The sequence below is a fragment of the Acanthopagrus latus genome, chromosome 15, assembly GCF_904848185.1.
Source record: "Acanthopagrus latus isolate v.2019 chromosome 15, fAcaLat1.1, whole genome shotgun sequence".
Classification (NCBI taxonomy): domain Eukaryota; kingdom Metazoa; phylum Chordata; class Actinopteri; order Spariformes; family Sparidae; genus Acanthopagrus; species Acanthopagrus latus.
This window is the reverse complement of record NC_051053.1, coordinates 7,577,550-7,598,191: the sequence shown is the minus strand read 5'-3', so window position 1 is coordinate 7,598,191 and position 20,642 is coordinate 7,577,550. Positions and strand designations below refer to the sequence as shown.

The window sequence follows — 20,642 nt, the reverse complement described above, 5'->3', positions numbered from 1 at the left end:
AAATAACATTCATTGCACCCACGTCATTGTCATCACAGGAAGTGACATCACATTGATTGACTCGGAGTGTGCATAATTGCACTTCCTCTCTGCCTTCTCCATCTATATAAAGGTTGTCAGCTGCGCCCACACGCCAGCCAGAATCATGACTCAGTCCTCCTTATTTTTCTTTATTAGTCTGAATTTTACTGAATGAAAAAGAGCGAGGGGTTTGTTCCAGTCTGAAGCAAAGCTGTCATCAATGGTGACATACATACATAATGTGGAAAGGAGTTCTGTTTTTTGGTCTGCTCAGGTTTCTAGATGAGGTTCAGTCTCACTCCAATGAGAATAAGATGAGTGTCCAGAATCTGGCCACTGTGTTCGGACCTAATATCCTTCGGCCCAGAGTGGAGGACCCAGTCACCATGATGGAGGGTTGGTGATAATGCCATTATTACTTTCCATTCAGTATGTACAATGTCATGAAACATCTGAATAAGGTTTTGCTTGTTATGTGTCTAAACAGGAAGTTCACAAGTGCAGCACCTGATGACTGTGCTGATCAGCGAACACGCCGGACTTTACCAACGGGAAGAGCCGGAAACAGAGACCAAGATCCCCCCGCAGCAACAACCGCTGAATCCTCTCAGTCGGAGCAAAGTCGAATGGATCTCACAAGACGAAACTGACGCCGCTCCCTCCTCGGGCACAGGCTCCAAAACCCCTAAAGAGAAACCCCAACCTTCCACCCCCACTACTGACAGTAAGCCGACTGCACCGAGCACCATTACAACGTCACATACGGCTGAGGAGGGTCAGACTGAGAGCAATATGAAGATGGAGGAGAAAGTGGACGGAAAAGCAGAGAGTAAAAGTGAGGGAAAAGGTGGGAGTGAAGTCGCTGTTAGCCCCAGTAAACAGTCCAAAGCCCTGCCCTCTTGGAGGTGCTCCTTCAAGGGCAGTGCGGCATCCGGGGGACCGAGGGGGAAAATAGGGGGGTCAGCAGGGGACGTGTCAGCAGCTGGGGGCAGCAACTGGCTGATGAATGGCCTGTCGTCCCTCCGAGCTCACAGGCGCACCACCTCCTCTGGTGAAAGACTTAAAGACTCAACTCTGTCTCTGAAGGATTCAACCCTCTCGCTTAAAGAGACCGCTCTCTCACTTAAGGACTCGCAGAGAGATTCTGATGAAGACTCCCCCCAAACGTCCTTGGCCCACAGAGCCCTCCACCAATCCCACAGACTGTCTGCCTACGATAATGTCGCCCCCTCCAGTCTAAGCCTGCCCGCCGACACAGCCTCCATCTGGACATCCTTTGAGATCTCGTTGACCGAGCCAGAGAGAAGCGACAAGGCCGTGAAATTAGGGCAGGGTCAAGAGAGACCCGCGGAAAGGGGGGCAAGTCCAAATTCTCTCGATCACAGCGCAAGCGGCACTGAGGACGATCTGGCTGGAACGAACGAAGGCCTCGCCAACATGCTGACCGAGCTCAAGCAGGAGCTGAAGAAACAGAGGACGAGCTACGAGACCTGCATTCGCAAGTAAGAATGAGCCATTTCCTGTCAAATACCCAATTAAAATCAGCATGAGGGTTAGTGTTATTAATAACCTATTTTTCTTTCCTTTGAGGCTGGAGGAGTCCTGTTCTAAGTACCAGTCCCAGGTAAACCGCCTGGAGGAGGAGCTGGACCAGGAGAAGAAGAAGTTTAACATGCTAGAGATCCGACTCAGGAACTCGGAGCGGGCGCACCAAGACGCCGAGAACCGAAACATTCTCCTGCAACAAGAAATGGAGGAGTTCTTCAAAACCCTTGGGGATCTGACCACAGGGGCAACACGGACCAACTAGACCAAACCAACCTGCCTTCATCTGGTCCATCAGAGGACGAGGAGCTCGATTACTGGGAAGATCAGCCAGCCCCAAAGCTTTGAAGACCAAATACCTCTACTGCAGTACTACTTGCCATCGTGTCCTCTTTAGTACCGCCGTCTTGTGCCTACACTGACCAGTGCCGGTGCCAAACGAGAACTCCTCTGGACCAAGCAGCTCTGATTTAACCATTCCATAAAATCCCTTATTATGATGATACAGCATAGGTCATGTAGCTGGTTATTTATTGACTTAATTCTTCTGCCGGAGAGCAGAGGAATTCTCATCTGTGAGGTCAAGTCTTTCCATAAACACCAGGTTCATTTATCGGAAGAACTCTTAAAGGAGACAGTGAAAGAAACAACACAAGTCATTAAAATTCAACTCTTTTATTTGCTGGAGTTGAAGGTAGACAGTTTCCAGTTTCTGATGTATATAATTAGTCTGTTAGTGAGGCAATTTCAGATCCAAAGGCTAAAATTCACACGACTGGCCTTGCCCAAACACACCACAGCCGGTTAACTTCTGCTGTCAGCGTCATCCCAGTAGTGCTGAATGGCTTTCCCTTCTTTTCCTCTACAAGGTACCTGCACTAAAAACCAGAATTGCTCAGAGAAAACTCATGCGTACTCTATTCTATCTTTTTTTATTTTTTGGAGGAGATGAAGAGGGAAAACCACAAAAGAAAAAGAGGAAGCCACAACAGTCAGTTGAGATTGTGGCCCACAAGGGGGTCAGGACATGCGTCACAATCCCCCAAAGTGCATTCTGAGAGCTGATGCTAGGGGGTTACTGCCCGGAGTGCCCAACCATGAAAAGGGGCAAAGGGACAGGTTGGGAATTTGAGCCATCACTCACATCCAAAGGTTATCATGGCAGGTAGCAAATGTCTGTTTCCCGACTCTCAGAAAACAAACATACAGTAAAAATGTACAGATCGACCACCGACTATACTAATCTATGAATTATATTGCACAGAAAAAAAAAAACAAACGAAAAAGATGAAACGAAATGCATATAAATAGAACTTCTGAATGAAATGTACATTACATACAATAGACGCCTCCTAGCTTGAAATAAATAAATAAATAAATAACACAAATACAGAAAAAAAAAAAGCTGGATCTTTTCTTCACATTTCTTTCAAATGATGTGTGCCGTGATGTACATACTGTGTGTTTGAGGAGCGTGTGCGTGTGTGTGAGGTAGAACTCAGAAAGACGCGCCACAGGAGAAGAGGGGCGTCCGCCACGGAGAGGACTGAAAATCATTGAACCAAGTAAGGGCACTTAAATTAAATATCTTAAAACATCAGACAGCTGTGAGTAACCTCTGAAAGGACCTGCCAGAAGGGTAAAGTGACTCATTTAGACTTAGTCTCTGGTGACAGTCCCCAAGCACAGAGCTTGTTCTAGCCAGTGGAGTGGCCTGTGTCAACTCCTCACCATGCCACATTTCTGTTCTCTTACATTCACCCTGTTCTTCCTCATCCAACAGACCATCACCTACGAATTACATCTAAGTAAATAAACACGTTAAAATACAGTCAGTTAACAGTACGCTATAGTAAAAAAGAGACTCAGCGTCAGGGTTAGAGACCGCTTGACTGCTCGCCAAGATGCACACAATCAGAGGTGACGTCGTACTAATCGTTCGGTTAACTTGGATAAAACCAAGGGACGCTTTCTACAAGAAAGATGAGGAACAATATCAAAATAAAAGCATCCATTTGCAACTGGATCCGAGATGACGTGTGCTGTAGTCTACGGTTAAAGAGAGAAACTGGTGTAGATTCATTCAAATGTCCCAAAAAAAAAAAAAAAAATGCAAAAATGCCAAATGAACAATTCAAAAATATACTCAAAACATGATATCGCGGCGCCGACAGCTCGGTATTCCACCGTTCGGCGGCAGGTTGAAAAAAAAAAAAAAACAGCCATGTGTAAAGTACACTCGAATCCCTCTCTTTCGTAACACACACATCACAGATTCACATCAAAACATACTCTTGATTCTTTGCAGCAAAAATACAGTAGTAATGATACAATTTCAAACCACAATCATTTACAGCAGTGTAGGGGAGGAAGGGGAAATAAAAACAAACTGTACATTAAAAGCGCAGCTCTACAAACTAACATGAGAAGTTCCATTGGCCTAACCCCTCTCCCATCACACACACTGATGGGGGATAGGTTTTTTTGTGTGTGTAAGTGTATGTGTGTGTCTGTGTGTGTATGTATACTGCATGTGTGCGTTATCTGCAGCAGGCCAGTGCGCCCAGAGAGGCGTGGCTGTCCAGGCTGCTGTCAGTTTCAGAGGTCATGGTGGGGTCACTGCTCGGGTCAGTGGGCTCTGTGGACATGGACGAGACGTCGTTGGCTGAGGAGGAGGAGGAGGACGTGGGCTGAGGGGGGCTGTCGATCACTGCTGCACCTGTGCTGCGAAAAACACACGTCAACGAATAGGTTTCATCGAAATACACAGGATCACCGCCACTACCAGCTCAGGCAAAAACTCCCAATGTGCACACTTTAGATTCCTAGAAAGCAACGATGTGGTCATCTGCAGTGTAAAATTAAATCTTAGGGTTTTAGTTTGTGTTCATTTTATGTTTAAGGGTTTCCAAGGGAGAAAACTAAATGGAATGATTTGAGACTGAAGATGCAATATTGTGAGAAATTGTCAAAATATTTAGACAAAAAAGAAATCAAATCAAAATTTAAATAAAGTGTAATACAATCCTTGTGACCAGGGTATTGTATGTCATTATTGAAGGTAGACTAGATTAGACGTGCATCTTCTACTAGCAGTACATGTTAACTTATTATTATTTTTCCTTGCAAAAGTCACCAGTCAACAGTTTGTTCCATTTTTAATAACCAGCATACAGCTGCTGGTCTGAGTCTGCAGGGTGAGTCACGTCTCTGTCCCACTCCTTGCTTTGCTGCTTGAAATATTATCATGTAATTCTCAAATAATTTAGACTTTATGAAAGGAAATATTACAATTTATGCTTAAATTGTGTATTTTTTTCTAGAAACATTCAGATTTAAAATAATATATATATATATATATATATATATATTAAATCTAAATCTAAATATATATGTATATGTCACGAATCTGAAACAACATGATGTAATATTATGACTTTTTCCTGTTAACATTATGAAATATTAACACAATAAATACTAGTATATAATACACTGCTGTACTTTACATTAAGTATTGAAATGCTGTTGGTTGAAATGGTTCCATGTAACCAAGAAGTATAAACTTCTCAGCTCAATTCATCTTAGTTTTAACCTTCATGTCCAGGTTAAACCTATAAATCATCAAAAATGATTCTAACTGGATTGTGTGTTTATATATTCAGTATTCAGTGAACTTCATAATGAGTAAAAAAAGTATTTTTTCATTATTCAACCATAAGACTGTGTCTTCTCAAACACGTTTCCACCTCGTCTCATCTCCCAAAGTTACAATGATTACTCACCTAAAGGAGGGGGCTGTCCTCTTATCACTCCATTTTTTTTCCACTCCTCCCATTCACTCACTTCCTTATAAATAAGCCCTACAAGTGAAAGAACAGGAGAAACTCAACAGGAGCGTGGATGTTGTGCGGTGTGTGATATACTTGTTCTTTACAGTCAGAGCGTAGTGCATACTGTACAGTCCAGATGGCATCATGTTTCTAAATTAGACGGGCTGTGCTGGTGTGACCCTCCTAAAAAAAATGAGTGAGGGGTCATTATCACCTGGCAGGGGGTCAGGATGAGCTCATCCTGCTGCTAGACTGAAAGTGATATTTACTCACAATCTCAAGCCCTCCCGTGCTCCACAGAATCAGGTTCCCCACAGTGGAAAACACTAACTGGGAGGCTTTACAGGGGATTTTCAAGTCACGTAATGCGCTCCCTGGCAGCTACAGTGGAGATACAGACCTCCTTGGGAAACAATGTGTGTGACTGCGTGTCTACACATTCACTGGCTACCCCGCTGGATTTCTTTACACATGGTTTATTTCTGGGATTTCCATGGCGAGAAAGAAATCATGTCACCACTGATGAACTAATCATAGGTCTGACCAGCTGACCGTTTCTATAATGTAAATATGCCTTATTTGCACCAAATTGGATGTAATAACTGCAGCAGATGGCTTTAATAGTGACTCGCTGTATTTTAATATAATATTTAGATTTTCTATAGCACAGCTGGTTTGTTAGTCAATTTAAAACCAAAATTTGTCTGACTTATTTTATACTGTCTTACTAAATGACTTCTGAGCCTGTAACTTGCAGATTCTTAGTGTCTAGCAGAGGTCAAACAATGCTCATCTCTAACCAATTTCACACATTCAAGTGTGTTTACAGGTCTTGAATCTTGAGTACTACTGCATATGTGGAAAAGGTAATATAAAGCCTTTTGTGTCTCCAGAGGAAGCTGCCTATAATCTGATAAACTGCCTTCTCAGTGGCTAAATTGCATTGTGGGTAATGTAGCCACCAGGTTTTTGTTTTAAAAACCAATAGTCCAAATTGATGCGACAGAACCAGAGATATCACCTTTTTTATTCCATTGCACTTTTGTCATTCTTCAGATCTCGTGGCCACACTAACGCAATTTAGCCACTGGGAGGCAATTTGTCAGATTACATGAGACTTCCAATGGAACAGTATAGTACAACGTTTTAACATTTATTAGCTCAACTGGATATTTGTTAACGATATCTGAAACATTATATTATATATATTATAACTCTCATTTTCAATATCTATTAGGGCAACACAATAATAGTGAAATATATTTCAGGTTATATCTCAACGTGTATATCTCAATCTTTTGAGATATATATCATCATTAAGCACCCCATTAATAATAGGATTGGGCCACACAATCATATATCATGATAGCTTTTGACCAAACAATGGAATGACCATAAGTGTTTTTGAAGAATAATCATCAGTACTGTGGATCTGATGACTGAGTGGGAGGTTATCAGAACATGTAGAACAGTCTGTTAAATTTAGAAAATTACATCTCTTTACAGGAACGCTGCACTCATAACCAGGAAAAGACCAGAACACACTTACCACAACACAACAACATCCAAAATCTTGGACAATACGTAGTCACATACCACAGTAACAATATAATATCCATATACTGCCCAGCTCTAATATTTGTAATTACATTTTGACTTCATTTGCATTACAGATAAACAATTCAGTTGCAAATATCCACAATATGCAATTGTAATTACAGCTAGTCAAAATGACATGGTTAATTTATGTAATCTTAATTCCAGATAATCAAACTTCTCTAATAAATCAATTAATCACGATAAGGAAATCCAGCCAAGCACTGTGGTTAATTCCTGTGCTGCATTAGGGGCCAGAGGGTATCTAATACACTGAAACCCAGAGTCAAGAGTGAAGTGTTGAGTGCAGTGTAATGCTATCTAACCTTTCCACTCCTCCACGGTATGCTCCCTCTCATCCAGCTGTTTCTCCAGGATCTTAGGCGGGGGCTGAGAAAGAGAAAATGGCTTAAACGGCACATCGGCGCAACGAGAGCGAAGCCAACTTTCCACTTCGAGCGATGTAATTAAAATCTCATGTGACCCATTTAAGGATCATGCGGTCCGACCGGCGATCCACTTACCGCTTCCACTTCGGCCGGGTCGTACCACACATTAATGTAGGGGTGCTGCAGGGCCTCGTCTACGGAGATGCGCTTGGAGGCATCGATCACGAGCATCTTGGATAAGAGATCTCTGGCTTGGCTCGCTGAGGGGACAAACGACAGACGGATAAGATACAGATTAGATGCTTGTCCGCAAATGTGATTGAATGAAACACTTCTTTATGATGCATGGACTAAAAAAAAAAAAAAAAAACACTACCTTTCAGTTTGTTGTGGTCAGAGTCGGCAGGGAAGAGCACGTCTGGAAAGAGTTTCTCAAAGCTGTATCCGGCGTAGCGCGGCCTGTTTTCTACATATGTCCTTACTGACTGGTTCAGTTTCATGAGGAAGTCCTGAGATGGAGTGCCTAGCTGCTCGATCACCTTGTTCCACTGGTCGATGTCTGAAGGTGTGGTTGTTAAGGGAACAGGCCACACACACACACACACACATTCTTCACTCTCTCACGCACACTGTAACACACCATAAGGGCATCATGACATTTACCTTTCCTTAAGCTCTATTTATGCAGTCTACAAACACACACACACACACACACACATCTACATCACATGATCTGAAGTGATGCATCCAATCAGTCACTCTCTTATAACTACAGCACATACTCTCTCAGCAGCTACTGCCCTTTAAAATCTGACTTTTCACAATAGGTGGTTGCAGCAGAGCAATGATGGGAGGCCGTGTGTGCCAGGTGGAGAAGTTGACAATGGATAGCAGAGTGACGGCGAGGGGGGGGAAGACTCCTCGGGATGGTGTTGGACCTCCTCACACACAATGAAGTGATGACACGGTGAACAATCAATGACGGGGGAAGGATACGATCAGTGCCGGGGAACAACACACTTCCCCTGATCATCTCGGCCACTATGCAGCCCACTGACCACACATCCACTGCAGGTGGAGGTTTATGGATGACGGGGGGAGGTGGACATGCAAACGAAAAGGTGAAAGAACAAATATAACAAAAAATGAGAGGGATGCAAACAGAATGACAGAGGCATGATGATGAGTTGGAAATGAAAATGGAGAACGTGCAGTGTCAGCCGGATATAAGAGAAAAGAGCGAAGCGGTTGAAGTGAAAATTGACATGTGGGCGAAAATTTACAGCCCATAGCGGCCAGAAAGCTTCAGATGAGACACTGCCCCGAGGCCAGGCACATCATGATGTACTCTCGTCGGAAATTGACCAGGGAATATCCGACAGACTGCACAGCACGAAGCACAAACACTTTACAAAGACTGTTAGTCCTCAGAATGTGAAGAAGCATTAATAAGACCCAAGGATACAGTCCCTTCCCGGGAAGAGGATTTTATGGCGCACCATTTCCGCCAGTATGCAGCCCACAGACCATATGTCCACTAGTGTAGTGGAGCGCGGCAAACAAAAGCCAATAAGAAGTGAGAGGAATGCACAACAACAGGTTAGTCACAAGCAGGACGCTAGTTAGTGAGCAATTCCTTACATCAAATCTCCATTATGTACCGAAGCACCATGCAAGTCACAAATACATTTTATGCATCGGAAAATCATCAAGGGTTTAATACTGCAGACTGACGGATACGGTGCATAGATTATCACTAACCATTGGCTTGGTAGCCCATGCCCAGGATAACCTCTGGCGCTCTGTAGTAGCGTGTAACAACATACGGGGTCATCAGGAGGCCCGTGGCAGCCGTCCGAGCCAAGCCGAAGTCCAAAATCTTCAGCGTGCAGTCCGACTTGACGACTATGTTGCTGGGCTTGAGGTCCTACAGAGGAGCACACGCGGCAAAACGGAACTTTTTAATTGCTTTGTCAATTGACTGCTAATGTGCTGATGTCTCTTCAGCGATTTAATGATCAAGCAAGAGAAGTGTCACGAGGAAACACCTTCCACCACCATTTTGAGATAAACGGACCCCGACATCACAACATCTCGACCAGTGCTGATGTTAGAACGAGTATTATTCAGGGCTTTTTTGTGAGCACGGTCTCGTCTTGATGTCTCAAATCCAGCTGACAGACTGCAGCTTTCTTCTGCCTCCCGCTGCAGCTGTTTTTTTCTGAAGACAACTTTCATCTGTGTTGTGTTTTCTCTGCAGTGCAAATTGCTTACTGAGACGTTTTGCTTGTTAGTAGCAAATGCATTTTTCAAGTTCACAGTTTCAAGATGAATCAAACAGTGGGATTCTACAATATTGACTTTGTTTCGTACCGAGATCGGTTGCTTCTTAATTCTAACTAGAAAATATCTGTCATTGGAGATGTAACTTTTCTTTACTGATTTGACATTGGCATGATTGTTTTTGTTGTGCACGGAAGCCAAAATGGCCTCAGGCACATCCGCTTCTTGTCACCATGAGATCACAAGTTAATTATTTCGTTGTCTCAAGATCGTGTCTCATTATCGCGAGAAAGTGACTTCACAGGATTCATAAGAGCCGTGTCATGAGCACGCTGCTCTGTGGGGTGGCTGTTAGATTTTCAAAGCAATCCATGTGAACTTTTTATGAGCTTGTGCCACTTGCTGTTGGAATGTTTTCCCAATTCATCTCATGTGAGGGTTCCATGACTCACAAGGCAACTGAGCTCGTTTTCTTGTGATAATGACAAGTGAAAAAAACAGCATAAAAAAAAAACAAACCATGCAAGCACGGCTGTTCTCGGCTTTCTTTGGTGGTGAGACGAACACCTGACTGCCTGTTTCTGATGCTGATGTGGTTCCCCTCTTTGTGCGAGTCTTCCTTTTCATCATGAGGCGCAGCTGCACATTACTATGCATGAATACATTTTGCGGATGCGTATTATTGATCCACACGGGGGAGAGTTGTACATTCACCTGCTCTACTCGATACGCAGGTCAGAAGTGCGTATCAGAGGAAGCAGCTGGAAATCAAGTGTTTTCTTCAAGGATATTTTATTAAGAATTCTTTCTTTTACCATCAGAAAATTACACAAATGGAGATATTTTTCGACTGATGTTTCAACGGAAATCCTGAATTTAATTTTTGCTACTCTATAAAAAGGACTATATTCATCATCTCCCAGTGCACCGTCTGACCGCTTGCCCTTACACTTCAGTGTCAAGTGTCACAGCAGGTTTAACTGTTCCTCCTCGGGACACTGGCCTGGCATCAGTCTGTGTGGTGACGGCCAGCTGATGCTTACCCTGTGAATGATGCCAGCGGCATGGAGGTGTTTGATACCGCACAGCATCTGATAAAGCAGATAGGACAGCCTCTCGTGGTCCAGCTCCATCTGAATGACCTGGCACAGGTTGGCATCCATCAGCTCCATCACCAAGTATCTGACGGAGCAGAACAATTGGTTTTGATGAGCGATGCGTACAGCGCCGTGTGCTCAAAAACTGACAGAAAAAGCTTCACGTCTATTTACTTACACATCCTGGAATTCTTCTAATGATTTCTGTGGCGTGAATACATTTAACAGGCCGATGATCTGTGGGTGTAAAAGGGACACGTTGAGGCACACAGGCGACTGAATAACTTCGGCCATTAGCGGCATATGTTTGCGTACTTACATTTTTGTGATTGACACATTTCATTAGCACTAGCTCTCTGAACGCCCTCTTGGCATGGGTCTGATTTTGAAACGGCCGACTCAGCTTCTTGATGGCGACATTTCGTTCAAGGATTTGGTCATAAGCAGAGCTGCGGAGCAAAGTCATTTCAAAACAAGGTCACAAAGGCTGCACAATAGACATCAAACGTCACAGGATATTAGGTGTGCCGCTACATACAATCACAGTTTATATGTAATTATATTTTGATTTCTTGACGTCAAAGTTATCATGAATGTTCTGGTGGAAACAGTGACCCATATTTTAGCTCTTGAGTGAATATGGACACAACGCTCACCAGACGATCCCCTGCGCTCCCGAGCCGATGGGTCTGAGATTCTGGTATCGCTTGAGTACTGTGAACGTTGAATCCCCAACATCTAGGCTGTAGAACTCTCTTTCTCTCTTGTTTTTGTTCATGGTGAAATCCTCGATGACTGTTCTCTGTGCATCCAAAAATGTCCTCTGCACGCAGACACACACACACACACACAAAGACATGCGTTAAAGTATTTTCTAGAGCCAGGAAGACACCACAATAGCTGCAGAGCAGAAAAGCCAAAAAAAATACAAAGTCACGTGCAAAAGAAAAATTCCCTGCTCAGGAGAAGAAAGACGAGGAGGTTAGGAGGAAAGACACTGCTGAATTTCACACTTGAGGCGAGCACTGTGGTTCCTTATCTCTGCGACTCAGCAAACACACCGGGGTGGAAGATTTGATATCATCAGCAGTGGCGGCAGAACAGCAGGCCACAGGGAGGTCTACTCCATCATATGAAACATGACTCTATGAGTGACTCTGTCACACTGGAAAACCAAGCCTGGTGATAATTCCTGCGAGTTTGGAGCCCAGCCCAGGACTCCAGCCCAGTTCTACAAGCGGGTCTTCCACAGGCACATGTTAACTGGGTCAAATTGCACCATGAGGGCCGTGAGCCCAGATAACACGCAGCGCAGAGACGCCAATTTGTTCACAAGACGGTCCCGGGCATGCTTCATTTTGCATTTAAACCTAAAAAGGGAGACGTTGACTTCCTCCTGCCTTTCTTCAGTTCTTATATAAGCGACGTAATCGCCCTCCCCGCCGCTCCTCCACTCTCCCCGACACACAGTCCATATGAGGGATGTAATTGCCAGAATAAAATGAGTCAGCTCTCCTTCTGTTGCTCCAACGTCACAAAGACGCACATAACATCCACCTCCCTCACAACATGAAAATAGACATGCCGCCTCTTTGTAGATTTCAGACAGGAAGACACTTCCGCTTGAATGGGTTATGAGGGCTTGAATGACTGTCGATGGCAGGTACACATACATTTTATTTTGTAATAACGGCTCCCCATTAAGTAAATTAAGGTCAGGTCAGTGTGTGTGTGTGTGTGTGGGGGGGGGATCTGGATGTTAATACTGCCATTCCTGCCGTGAAATAAATCGCATCGACACTCACAAGCGCACGCTGCATCGACACATTCCCCTGAAATCACTGTCACACGCTGTTAAGGTTGCAGTTGCAGCAGGTACATGGGATGCAGCAGGCACATCAGTAGTCTGCAGGTCTGCACCTCATGGATGGATGCGTTTGGAGGCAGGGACGGCTGTTGTACATCCAGATAACACAGCAGGGTGATTCCTGGAGTGCACTGCCTTCTAATGACTCCGTTTCCTCTAAACAAGCTGCTGCAGCCTAATGGTTTAATGAATGGCTTCCAGAGCACACACTTGGAGGACAATTAAGACTCTGGCGAAGGAGGTTAGAGAACTGTGCGACTGTCTGACCACATATTAGGATAATATGACGTGATGGTGCAGCTTTGCTTGTGCGCGCGCGCGCACACACACACACACACACACACACACACACTAACACTAACAGCCTGATCATGTCATGCTCTCCCAATTTACAAACGCATCTCGGCCATACACATTTGTATCATAATCTAAACTACCTTCTGTCACTCGTAATCCTTACATCTGCCCAATCCAAAAATATAAAACAGGCTTTTTTTTCTCCCCACTTCAATGCGCACATGCAAAGTGTGAGCAGGGCGGAGAAAAAGACACAGAAACAAGAGCACCTCGCTCCAGATTACAGCAGAGTCCTGAGTGGAGGACCACCATCGACCCGTTTATTCATTCCTCCCCGCTGTCAGCGCGTTAACCTTGGCCACTCGACCCCTCGTCTCGCTTCGTCTTGCAGGCGCTCAATAAATGACCGCAGCTGCACCAGAAAGGAAGCCGTGCATGCTTTAAAAAAAAAAAAAAAACGTCCGAGACGTGAACGCAGCGATAATAACTACACCCGTACCGAGATATGACGGGGCCTGTTTGCGCGCAGTCGGCGGTGAAACTGGCCCTGCGTGCGGCGAAGCGCCTCGTACGGACGAGAAACGAGTGTTTCTGGTCGGGGGGTTTGAGTCGGTGGAGCTCCGGCGCGTCCAAAAACCAAAAAAAAAAAAAAAAAAACAACAACGAGCCCCTCGGTTAAAGCGAGGCAAGCGTGCACATACAGCGACACACGACCCTCCCCCCACGGCCAAACAATAAGCACGTCTGAGGAGCGAGAGGTGCGAATCCCTCATCTTACCTCTGTTGTTGAATCGCAACTGCAGATCCCCCCCCGTGCGGTCCGATCGCCGGTGAAATGCTCCGGAGCAGCCCGACGATATGTTTGTGCCGCCGGCGAAGGATGATTTATTCCGTTGTGCGGCTTAAAAATACATGACCTCACCAAATTCACTTGCCTACGTTTCCATCTGGCTGCTACTGACAGGCCGGGACGCGCAGTGCGCACGGGGCATGCGTCCCGGCAACACGTCACTCATCCACAGGGACACACCCACCGCCTCCTCCATCCATCCTGCCTTCCTTCCGCCTTATCTATCTATCTATCTATCTATCTATCTATCTATCTATCTATCTATCTATCTATCTATCTATCTTGAAGAATTAGAAACACAAACTAGTGACCCACTTCCGTTTAAAACATACTAAATGCCATGTTATGTAAAATGTGGTAGGTGTAATGTACAGGACAGACATGCACCTCACATATTATAGATATATCTGGCCCTTTCTCTTAAGTGGCATTTTCCAGTAATGATGAGTGAAATATGAAGCTGCATGTTGACCAGCTGCTTTATGTTTCTTAAAAAATCATTTTTTCCTCATGAGTGCAGCACCAGGCTGCATACTTTATGGATCACTGGCCTTCAGAGCATTTTTTCTCCCCCTTTTCCCCCCCTGTAACTAAAACAAAATGGATTGGAAGCTGATGCCCATGTTTCACCCTGCAAAGTGTCCCTGCTGCAAAATCCTCCACAGAGGTAAATGGAAGGACAGAAAGGGCATTAAGTGGAGCACAGGCACCCAGATACAAGCCAAACAGTAGCGCACATGGGACACATATGACATTCATATAGCCAATATAGAATTACAGTTGATTAATTATGTCTTTCTTCATTGTGTCTGTCTGATTTAAAGAGGGCTGCTTAGTTTGTTTGAATGAGTATTCTCATGTGTTTCAGATTTTTTAAAATGTAAACAAAAGGTATACTTAGAATTGCAACCTATTCTTTTTATATGAAGACAGCAGAGAGCTAAATGTAAGTTAATAATGTTTTCTGAAGAGCTTCTTTCATAAGTGATACTGGTGAACACAGGGGAAAAACAGACCTATGATCATTTGTTAAACATTTTTCATTTTGGTTAAACTACTCAGTTGTAAATAATCAGTTGTCAAATACTGTTCTAAAGTATTTCAATATTTTTGTGACTTGATACTTATGCTCTGCTACAATTCAACGGCAAGTATCCTTCTTTTGACAGTGCTATTCATCTAATAACTTGAGTTAATGTGTTAATTTCAGACTCATGATATAAAATATGATTAAATGATCTATTACAGGTTAAGTAAGACAAGATTTTATTGATCCGTGGAGGATTCTTCACAAGCGACCCACTGATTTATATGCAATAGTCAGTTATCTCACCCTTTACTTGCTTCAACATTAAAGTCATGTGGACATTAATCTATCAATGTTTTTAATAAAATAAAATAATGATTGATCCATTCTGAAACAGGCCATTCCATATCATCAGTGCTAGTGGAGCCAGAGGAACATAAATGCTAACCTATGTATGTGTTTCCAGAGCTGCTGTCTTTATTGTTCAACAAGCCTTTGGCAGATGAAAATCTATCCTAAGGTAACTCAGGCAGAAATATTCTCATAAATACAAGGTAATGTTTCTCAGGATATGTTCAGTCTGGTCTACTGGCTAGCTTCCTGACTCTCTGACATTAGCTTCAGTAAAAGTACTATTCCTCTGGAGTTAGCTTGAAATAACTCTACTGCAAAAATGTAGTTCTTTTCAGACCTTTTAATGCGGAAATGGTTCATATTTAAGCATTTATTATTCAATTTGTAATGCATGACTTTCACTTGTATTTTTGTTATTGTTATTAATACCTAAAACGATAGGAATACTTCTTCCGTCACTGTATGGTTTATAGTAAGTTAGATAGAGCAGATATTAGACATCCTGACTGGATATTGGTGTACTTTCAGCTACACAGTCAGTTTATCAGTCATTAATGGAGGCTGTCAGTGAACATGCTGGGTTCGAGTGTATTACAGTCTATACATTTTAGGGTATAACAGTGATGCTGCAGTGGTCACATACACGTATAATTAAACCGAGGGCTGTTATTTGCACGATCAGAGATATCCGGGGCTGTATCCGACATCCTCTGTAAGCCTTCAGATCGGATCTCCTGTCCACATTCTACCGTGCCGTCATGTGTGGACTACGACATGCACGGGGCTCTGCAGAAACCCACAGCATAGTAGCGAGGGGACTATCTAGAGTTCACCCACCAGCTCCCACACGCTAACTTACAACGGCGGAGGCGCAGCCACGCTCTGGACCGAAGGCATGTGACTGAATAAGGACATTAGGTTAAAAAAAAAAAAATCCCGTTAAGTTAGCGCTGAGTAGTTTGGATTCTCCCTGCACCCACCTGACAGCCCTGGATGCTTGTTATTTATCCTTGTCTCTGCGCAGATAGCCCGCGGCCTGCAGAGGCGAGCTGCGCGCACTACACCGGCATGGATACACGTCCCGGCGCCGACTCCCGCAGCAAGCACACAAGGCTACTACGGTTTCTTACCCCTTGCTCGAAGAGAGCCCGCAGTGTTATGATCATCGTTGGGGAGCAGCCCGACGGCAGCAGCAGCAGCAGCAGCAGGCTACAGTCCGCTCGTTTGGCCGAGGTCGTTCGTCCTTCCCAGGCTTCTCTGTAGCGCACCTACCGCCCCGGGGATCCACCGCACCTTTGGGCGTCAGACGGATTAGGTAAATCGGCGTAATTTAGCTGATCTCACGCCAACCGCTATTGGTGGCTCTGACCTGTCGCTGTCAAACCGCGGAGCTAATCCAATTATGTGTTTAAAGGCGAGCAGCTAAGAATAGCGCCAATTACAGTCAAAAGTTTCACATCCACAGCGTGGTGCCCGGCGGCGACACAGCAGTTGAATGGGGCACCATGCATGTATAGTTAATGTCATTGATGAATTACCTGCCGGAGCGGAGCAGCCTTCACCCAGAGGACGTCAAAGCAGCAGTGCGATGATCACAAGGATTATTTTGGATCCGTGGTGGGAGCAGTGAAGAGAAGACACAGGATCAGACCGTTACGTATGGTACCAGGTATTGTTCCCATCATTTCCCCCCCTTCCTACAGTGCTCTGATTGACGGTCTGCTAGAATAGAAGTGGGTGATTGTGTTCATTATTCACAGATTCCATGTGTGATTTCACTTCAGCCCCCCCACATCCACGAGCCTGTGCTGAGATTTGCCTTTAAGGGTTATAAAATGCATAGTAAAGCCTTCATTCCCAGGCCTGTGTCGACAAATAAGCTCTTGGTGGAATGTGTTGTTGTCAGATGCTGCTATTGCTGGAGCTAATCAGACGCTGATCATGTCCTTACTATCATGCTTTGTTTTCATGGTGGATGAATCAGAATGTATTGTCACTGTGCTGTACATAGAGAAAGGAGGCTGTGAGAGACCTAGATCCTGAAGAGGCAGGTTGTCCCAAATTCCCCCAGAATACGGAGCAGCCTCTCCTCTGTCCGTGTCCACATCATGTGGCTGTCTGCTAAATGGATCAGTGAGGTAGTTTTGTCTGTAACAGGATAATAAGGTGAGTTGTTGACTGCTTCATCCCAGACATGGCAGGTTCTGCATTTCGGTCCAAATGAGAGGATGAAGAGGATTTTAGCATCAGGAGATAATGAAAAGAGTGAGTTCTTGTTGCGTGAGAGATCTTTGATATTAGTTTTGTTGTGCACTTGTGAAAAAAAAAATCAATTTGTTACGAAGTTGTGATTTGAGGAATGCAGATGCTGTAAAAGAAAGATTGATGTTGGTGGTGAGAGAAATGATAGAGAGAGCCGACTAGATCCTTTCAACAAACCCATCTCAAACGTAAAGGTCAGCTCTACGGTCAAAATGTAGGATAACCGGTGATGGAATGAAACTGTTGCTCAATTACTGTACCTAAGTACATCAGAGCCAAAGTAGCACATTTTAATCAGACAGAAAAAAAACACTGATACCAGTAATCTGGAAAATGCTGAATACTGGCCTTGATAATCAGCCATCCCTCGTCAAGCCATGTTGTTACATGCACAGCAAAGTTAATGCAATTTTGACAGTGTGCTGTTGATATCACCAGGTTTCTCTCAACGCTCCAGTGGACCTTACACCTCTAGACAGACCACTGTGACGGAGACCAGCTGCTAAATTTCTGCACAATAGAGAATGGGGAGAACCTGGTAATATCCCTACTTTCAAACCAGACTGCAGGGATATAGGATTATTTTATGTTTCTTTTCATTGTGATAAGTGATCACTGACTTAAACGGCCTTCGAAAGCCTTGTTGTTTTTTTTTGTTTTGCTTTGCCACACACATAATCTTCGTATGACTTTCCTCGCAGATCTGGGTGTCGTAAGCCGAGGATAAGTTCAGTTTAAGTGAAGGGTCTAATCAGGCCTAAAGTAATTGGGTTGGTGTGTGTGAGTGGCAGCGTGTTGCTTCGTTCCGAGTGTTGTATTACCGCTCGGGAACAGTTAGAGGAACAGAACAGTCACAGTAAGTAACAAAAACATGATGGTTGGGTTTCCCAGCCTTTAGCATGAGTCAGGAAAAAACAGATCGTCTCCACTGTCGTCTGAGAAAGTTTTAAAAACATGTTTCACTCAATTTTAGTCTCATGTTATGGAAATGTATCCGTCTGAAGTAGGAAATGCAGTTAAAGGTCTCTCAGACTTTTCCCACGCCAGTGTGTTGCAGTTATTGCTGCCATTTGTGACAGCCGCTCATGGAAATGTCCATAACATTAGTATTCTAAAGTAACGGCAATATCAGGTCTTGAGTTGCAGTTCATTCGGATAAAGTACTGCAGTCTTTTAGAAAATGCAGGATACAGACTATCTCAGAATGCACTGATCTGAAAGTGACAGACATTTTACTGTGGGATCGGTTCAGTTTCGATGTGTGCGTCTACCTCATCTAACATGTTTTATCGTGAATTACACTTGTGGAATTAAAACTGACTGAAAAGAAAAGACAGAAATAGCTTTATTGCATAGTTGATGTTATATATGTTATATAACTGATGAACAGTGAAAGATAAGTGTACACAAGTAAGTTGAGATCTCAGGTCATGTTTCCTTTTTGTCCTCCACGTCCTCAAACCGTATATAGCCATGATAACACCGCTACGGTATGTGACAACAAAACTAACATGGGATCATGACACAGTTACTTTGGTGCCGGAAGCACAGCTTCCTCAGAACTGCCCTCTGCTCAGAAAGAAAGCCTATTACGAAAAGGAGGGAGGGGCCGTAGGCATGAGAGGCACTGAGACTAATGGAGCCAGATAATCTAATCACAGTCCAGTGCACAGAACTGTCTTTTTCTCAGAACTAACTCTCATAACTGTCCGAGAAGACCGAACGTTGTTGACAGGCTGTGTCGACAGCACTGATGAAGCCCCAGAGAGACGTAAAGATGAGGCGGCTCTGTGTAGTCGATGTGATGAGAGGATAATAAGCTTGACACCCGGCAAAGAGTAGCAGCTCAACCTGGGGCTTAAATTGTTTTTCCTGATGATGGCATTCATTCATTGAACTCCAGCAAAAGCCAGAAAAGTTAACACCTCCCCTGTGAACATGATGTTGAACAAAAGCTCTAATAAGTGATGTATGTGTGTGTGTGTGTGTGTGTGTGTGTGTGTGTGTGTGTGTGTGTGTGTGTGTGTGTGTGTGTATGCGCGTGTGTGTTGTATGCATCTGTGCATTACATCCTCAGGTGCGTGTTTGGAATGTGTGCAGGATGAGCAGCACATTTGTAACATTGGCTGAGGTGCTGGAGGCTCGAGGGGGACCTCTGCTGGAGGAGGAGGTCTGGTCCCTGCTGCTGGGCACTGCAGAGTCTTTAGTGGATGTCTCCTATAAGGGTAAACCATTTCAGATAACTCCCTCTCCTTGCAGTGCTCACACACACCCACACACTTAAAGCTGTGATGTGTCATGTAAATGCAATGTCAACGTGGCATCGACGTTTGAATCTGTCTTGCTATATTTCTGTAACTTTGCTGCTGAATTGTGCCAGCATAATCATCATATATAACTGACTTCCCCATGTTTTACAGGTCACAACAATATGTGTAACATCATAAGCCCCACCTCCTTGCTGCTGTCAGCCACTGGTACCTTAGCATTTAAGAACTGCGGCCTATCAGATGAGGTATCCACCTTCACTGCTCCGGAGATGCTGCAGGGCCGTGCCAGCTCAACCAAACCTGCCATAGAGAGGGTCAGTGCATACATCCTCACACCTGGCCTGACAGCTCAGGGGGAGAGCTGATGACAGATCTGTCAAACAACAGTTCCCTTTATTTGAACTCATATCCTGTTGTGTCTTTTTTTTTTTTCCTGGAGTGTAAAATCTCAGGATGTCAGGAGTTGAAGGACAACTGAGGTGTAAGCACGCCATCTAGTGGCTCAGCAAAAACACCTCTCATCTGAATCCTGCACTTCAAAGCTCTGATTTATTAATATTAGTTTGTATGGATGGGAATGGTATCAGTTATATGTGCTCTTTGCACACCTTTCAATAATCTACCAGGATAAATTCCTAATAATCATAATCACAATATGTCCTATTAACCCGTAGACAGATATATATATATATATATATATATATATATATTTTGTAGATGCACATTAACAGGCTATTAGTATCATAACAGAAAATCACGTTGCGATTGTGCCTCACTTATCATATAGATGCAATAATAACCATACAGGGGTAGAGAACACATACAGTTACTTAAATTTAAAAAGTTAGTCAATAAATGTTGCCAGTCTCCTTTTAGAAATATGAACTTTTAGTTATAGCTGAACAATCATGTTTTCCATCATGACAACATGTCTGACTGTTTTGTAACCATGAA

At 44.0% G+C, this 20,642-nt stretch overlaps 3 protein-coding genes across 15 annotated transcripts in view; 2 read left to right on the top strand and 1 right to left on the bottom strand.

The window, feature by feature from the left end:
• Positions 1–2,970, top strand: part of arhgap22 (Rho GTPase activating protein 22) — a 16,525-nt gene extending 13,555 nt beyond the window's left edge. For all 4 annotated transcript variants that reach the window (XM_037124196.1, XM_037124195.1, XM_037124197.1 and 1 more), the window contains 3 exons: positions 296–417; positions 509–1,523; positions 1,612–2,970. In XM_037124196.1, the coding sequence (XP_036980091.1) occupies positions 296–417; positions 509–1,523; positions 1,612–1,831 (1,357 nt within the window). In that variant the 3' untranslated portion in view covers positions 1,832–2,970. The remainder of the gene's footprint in view (positions 1–295; positions 418–508; positions 1,524–1,611) is intronic.
• mapk8a (mitogen-activated protein kinase 8a) lies at positions 2,226–16,815 on the bottom strand. 7 transcript variants are annotated; one of them, XM_037124203.1, is made up of 12 exons: positions 16,695–16,815; positions 11,418–11,584; positions 11,081–11,210; positions 10,940–10,998; positions 10,708–10,846; positions 9,143–9,308; positions 8,378–8,449; positions 7,758–7,940; positions 7,517–7,641; positions 7,319–7,382; positions 5,349–5,426; positions 2,226–4,285 (listed from the first exon to the last, which is right to left on the bottom strand). In XM_037124203.1, the coding sequence occupies exons 2-12, from the start codon at positions 11,537–11,539 to the stop codon at positions 4,107–4,109; spliced, it is 1,317 nt and encodes a 438-aa protein (XP_036980098.1). In that variant the 5' UTR covers positions 11,540–11,584; positions 16,695–16,815; the 3' UTR covers positions 2,226–4,106. The 7 variants fall into 7 exon arrangements, with proteins under 7 accessions (XP_036980098.1, XP_036980097.1, XP_036980096.1 ...); XM_037124202.1 differs by lacking the exons at positions 8,378–8,449; positions 16,695–16,815 and adding exons at positions 8,847–8,918; positions 16,287–16,650; XM_037124201.1 differs by lacking the exon at positions 16,695–16,815 and adding an exon at positions 16,287–16,649.
• ptpn20 (protein tyrosine phosphatase non-receptor type 20) overlaps positions 16,694–20,642 on the top strand; it is a 27,523-nt gene continuing 23,574 nt past the window's right edge. For all 4 annotated transcript variants that reach the window (XM_037124192.1, XM_037124193.1, XM_037124190.1 and 1 more), the window contains exons 1-3: positions 16,694–16,825; positions 19,496–19,643; positions 19,839–20,002. In XM_037124192.1, coding sequence (XP_036980087.1) covers positions 19,520–19,643; positions 19,839–20,002 — 288 coding nt within the window. In that variant the 5' untranslated portion in view covers positions 16,694–16,825; positions 19,496–19,519. The remainder of the gene's footprint in view (positions 16,826–19,495; positions 19,644–19,838; positions 20,003–20,642) is intronic.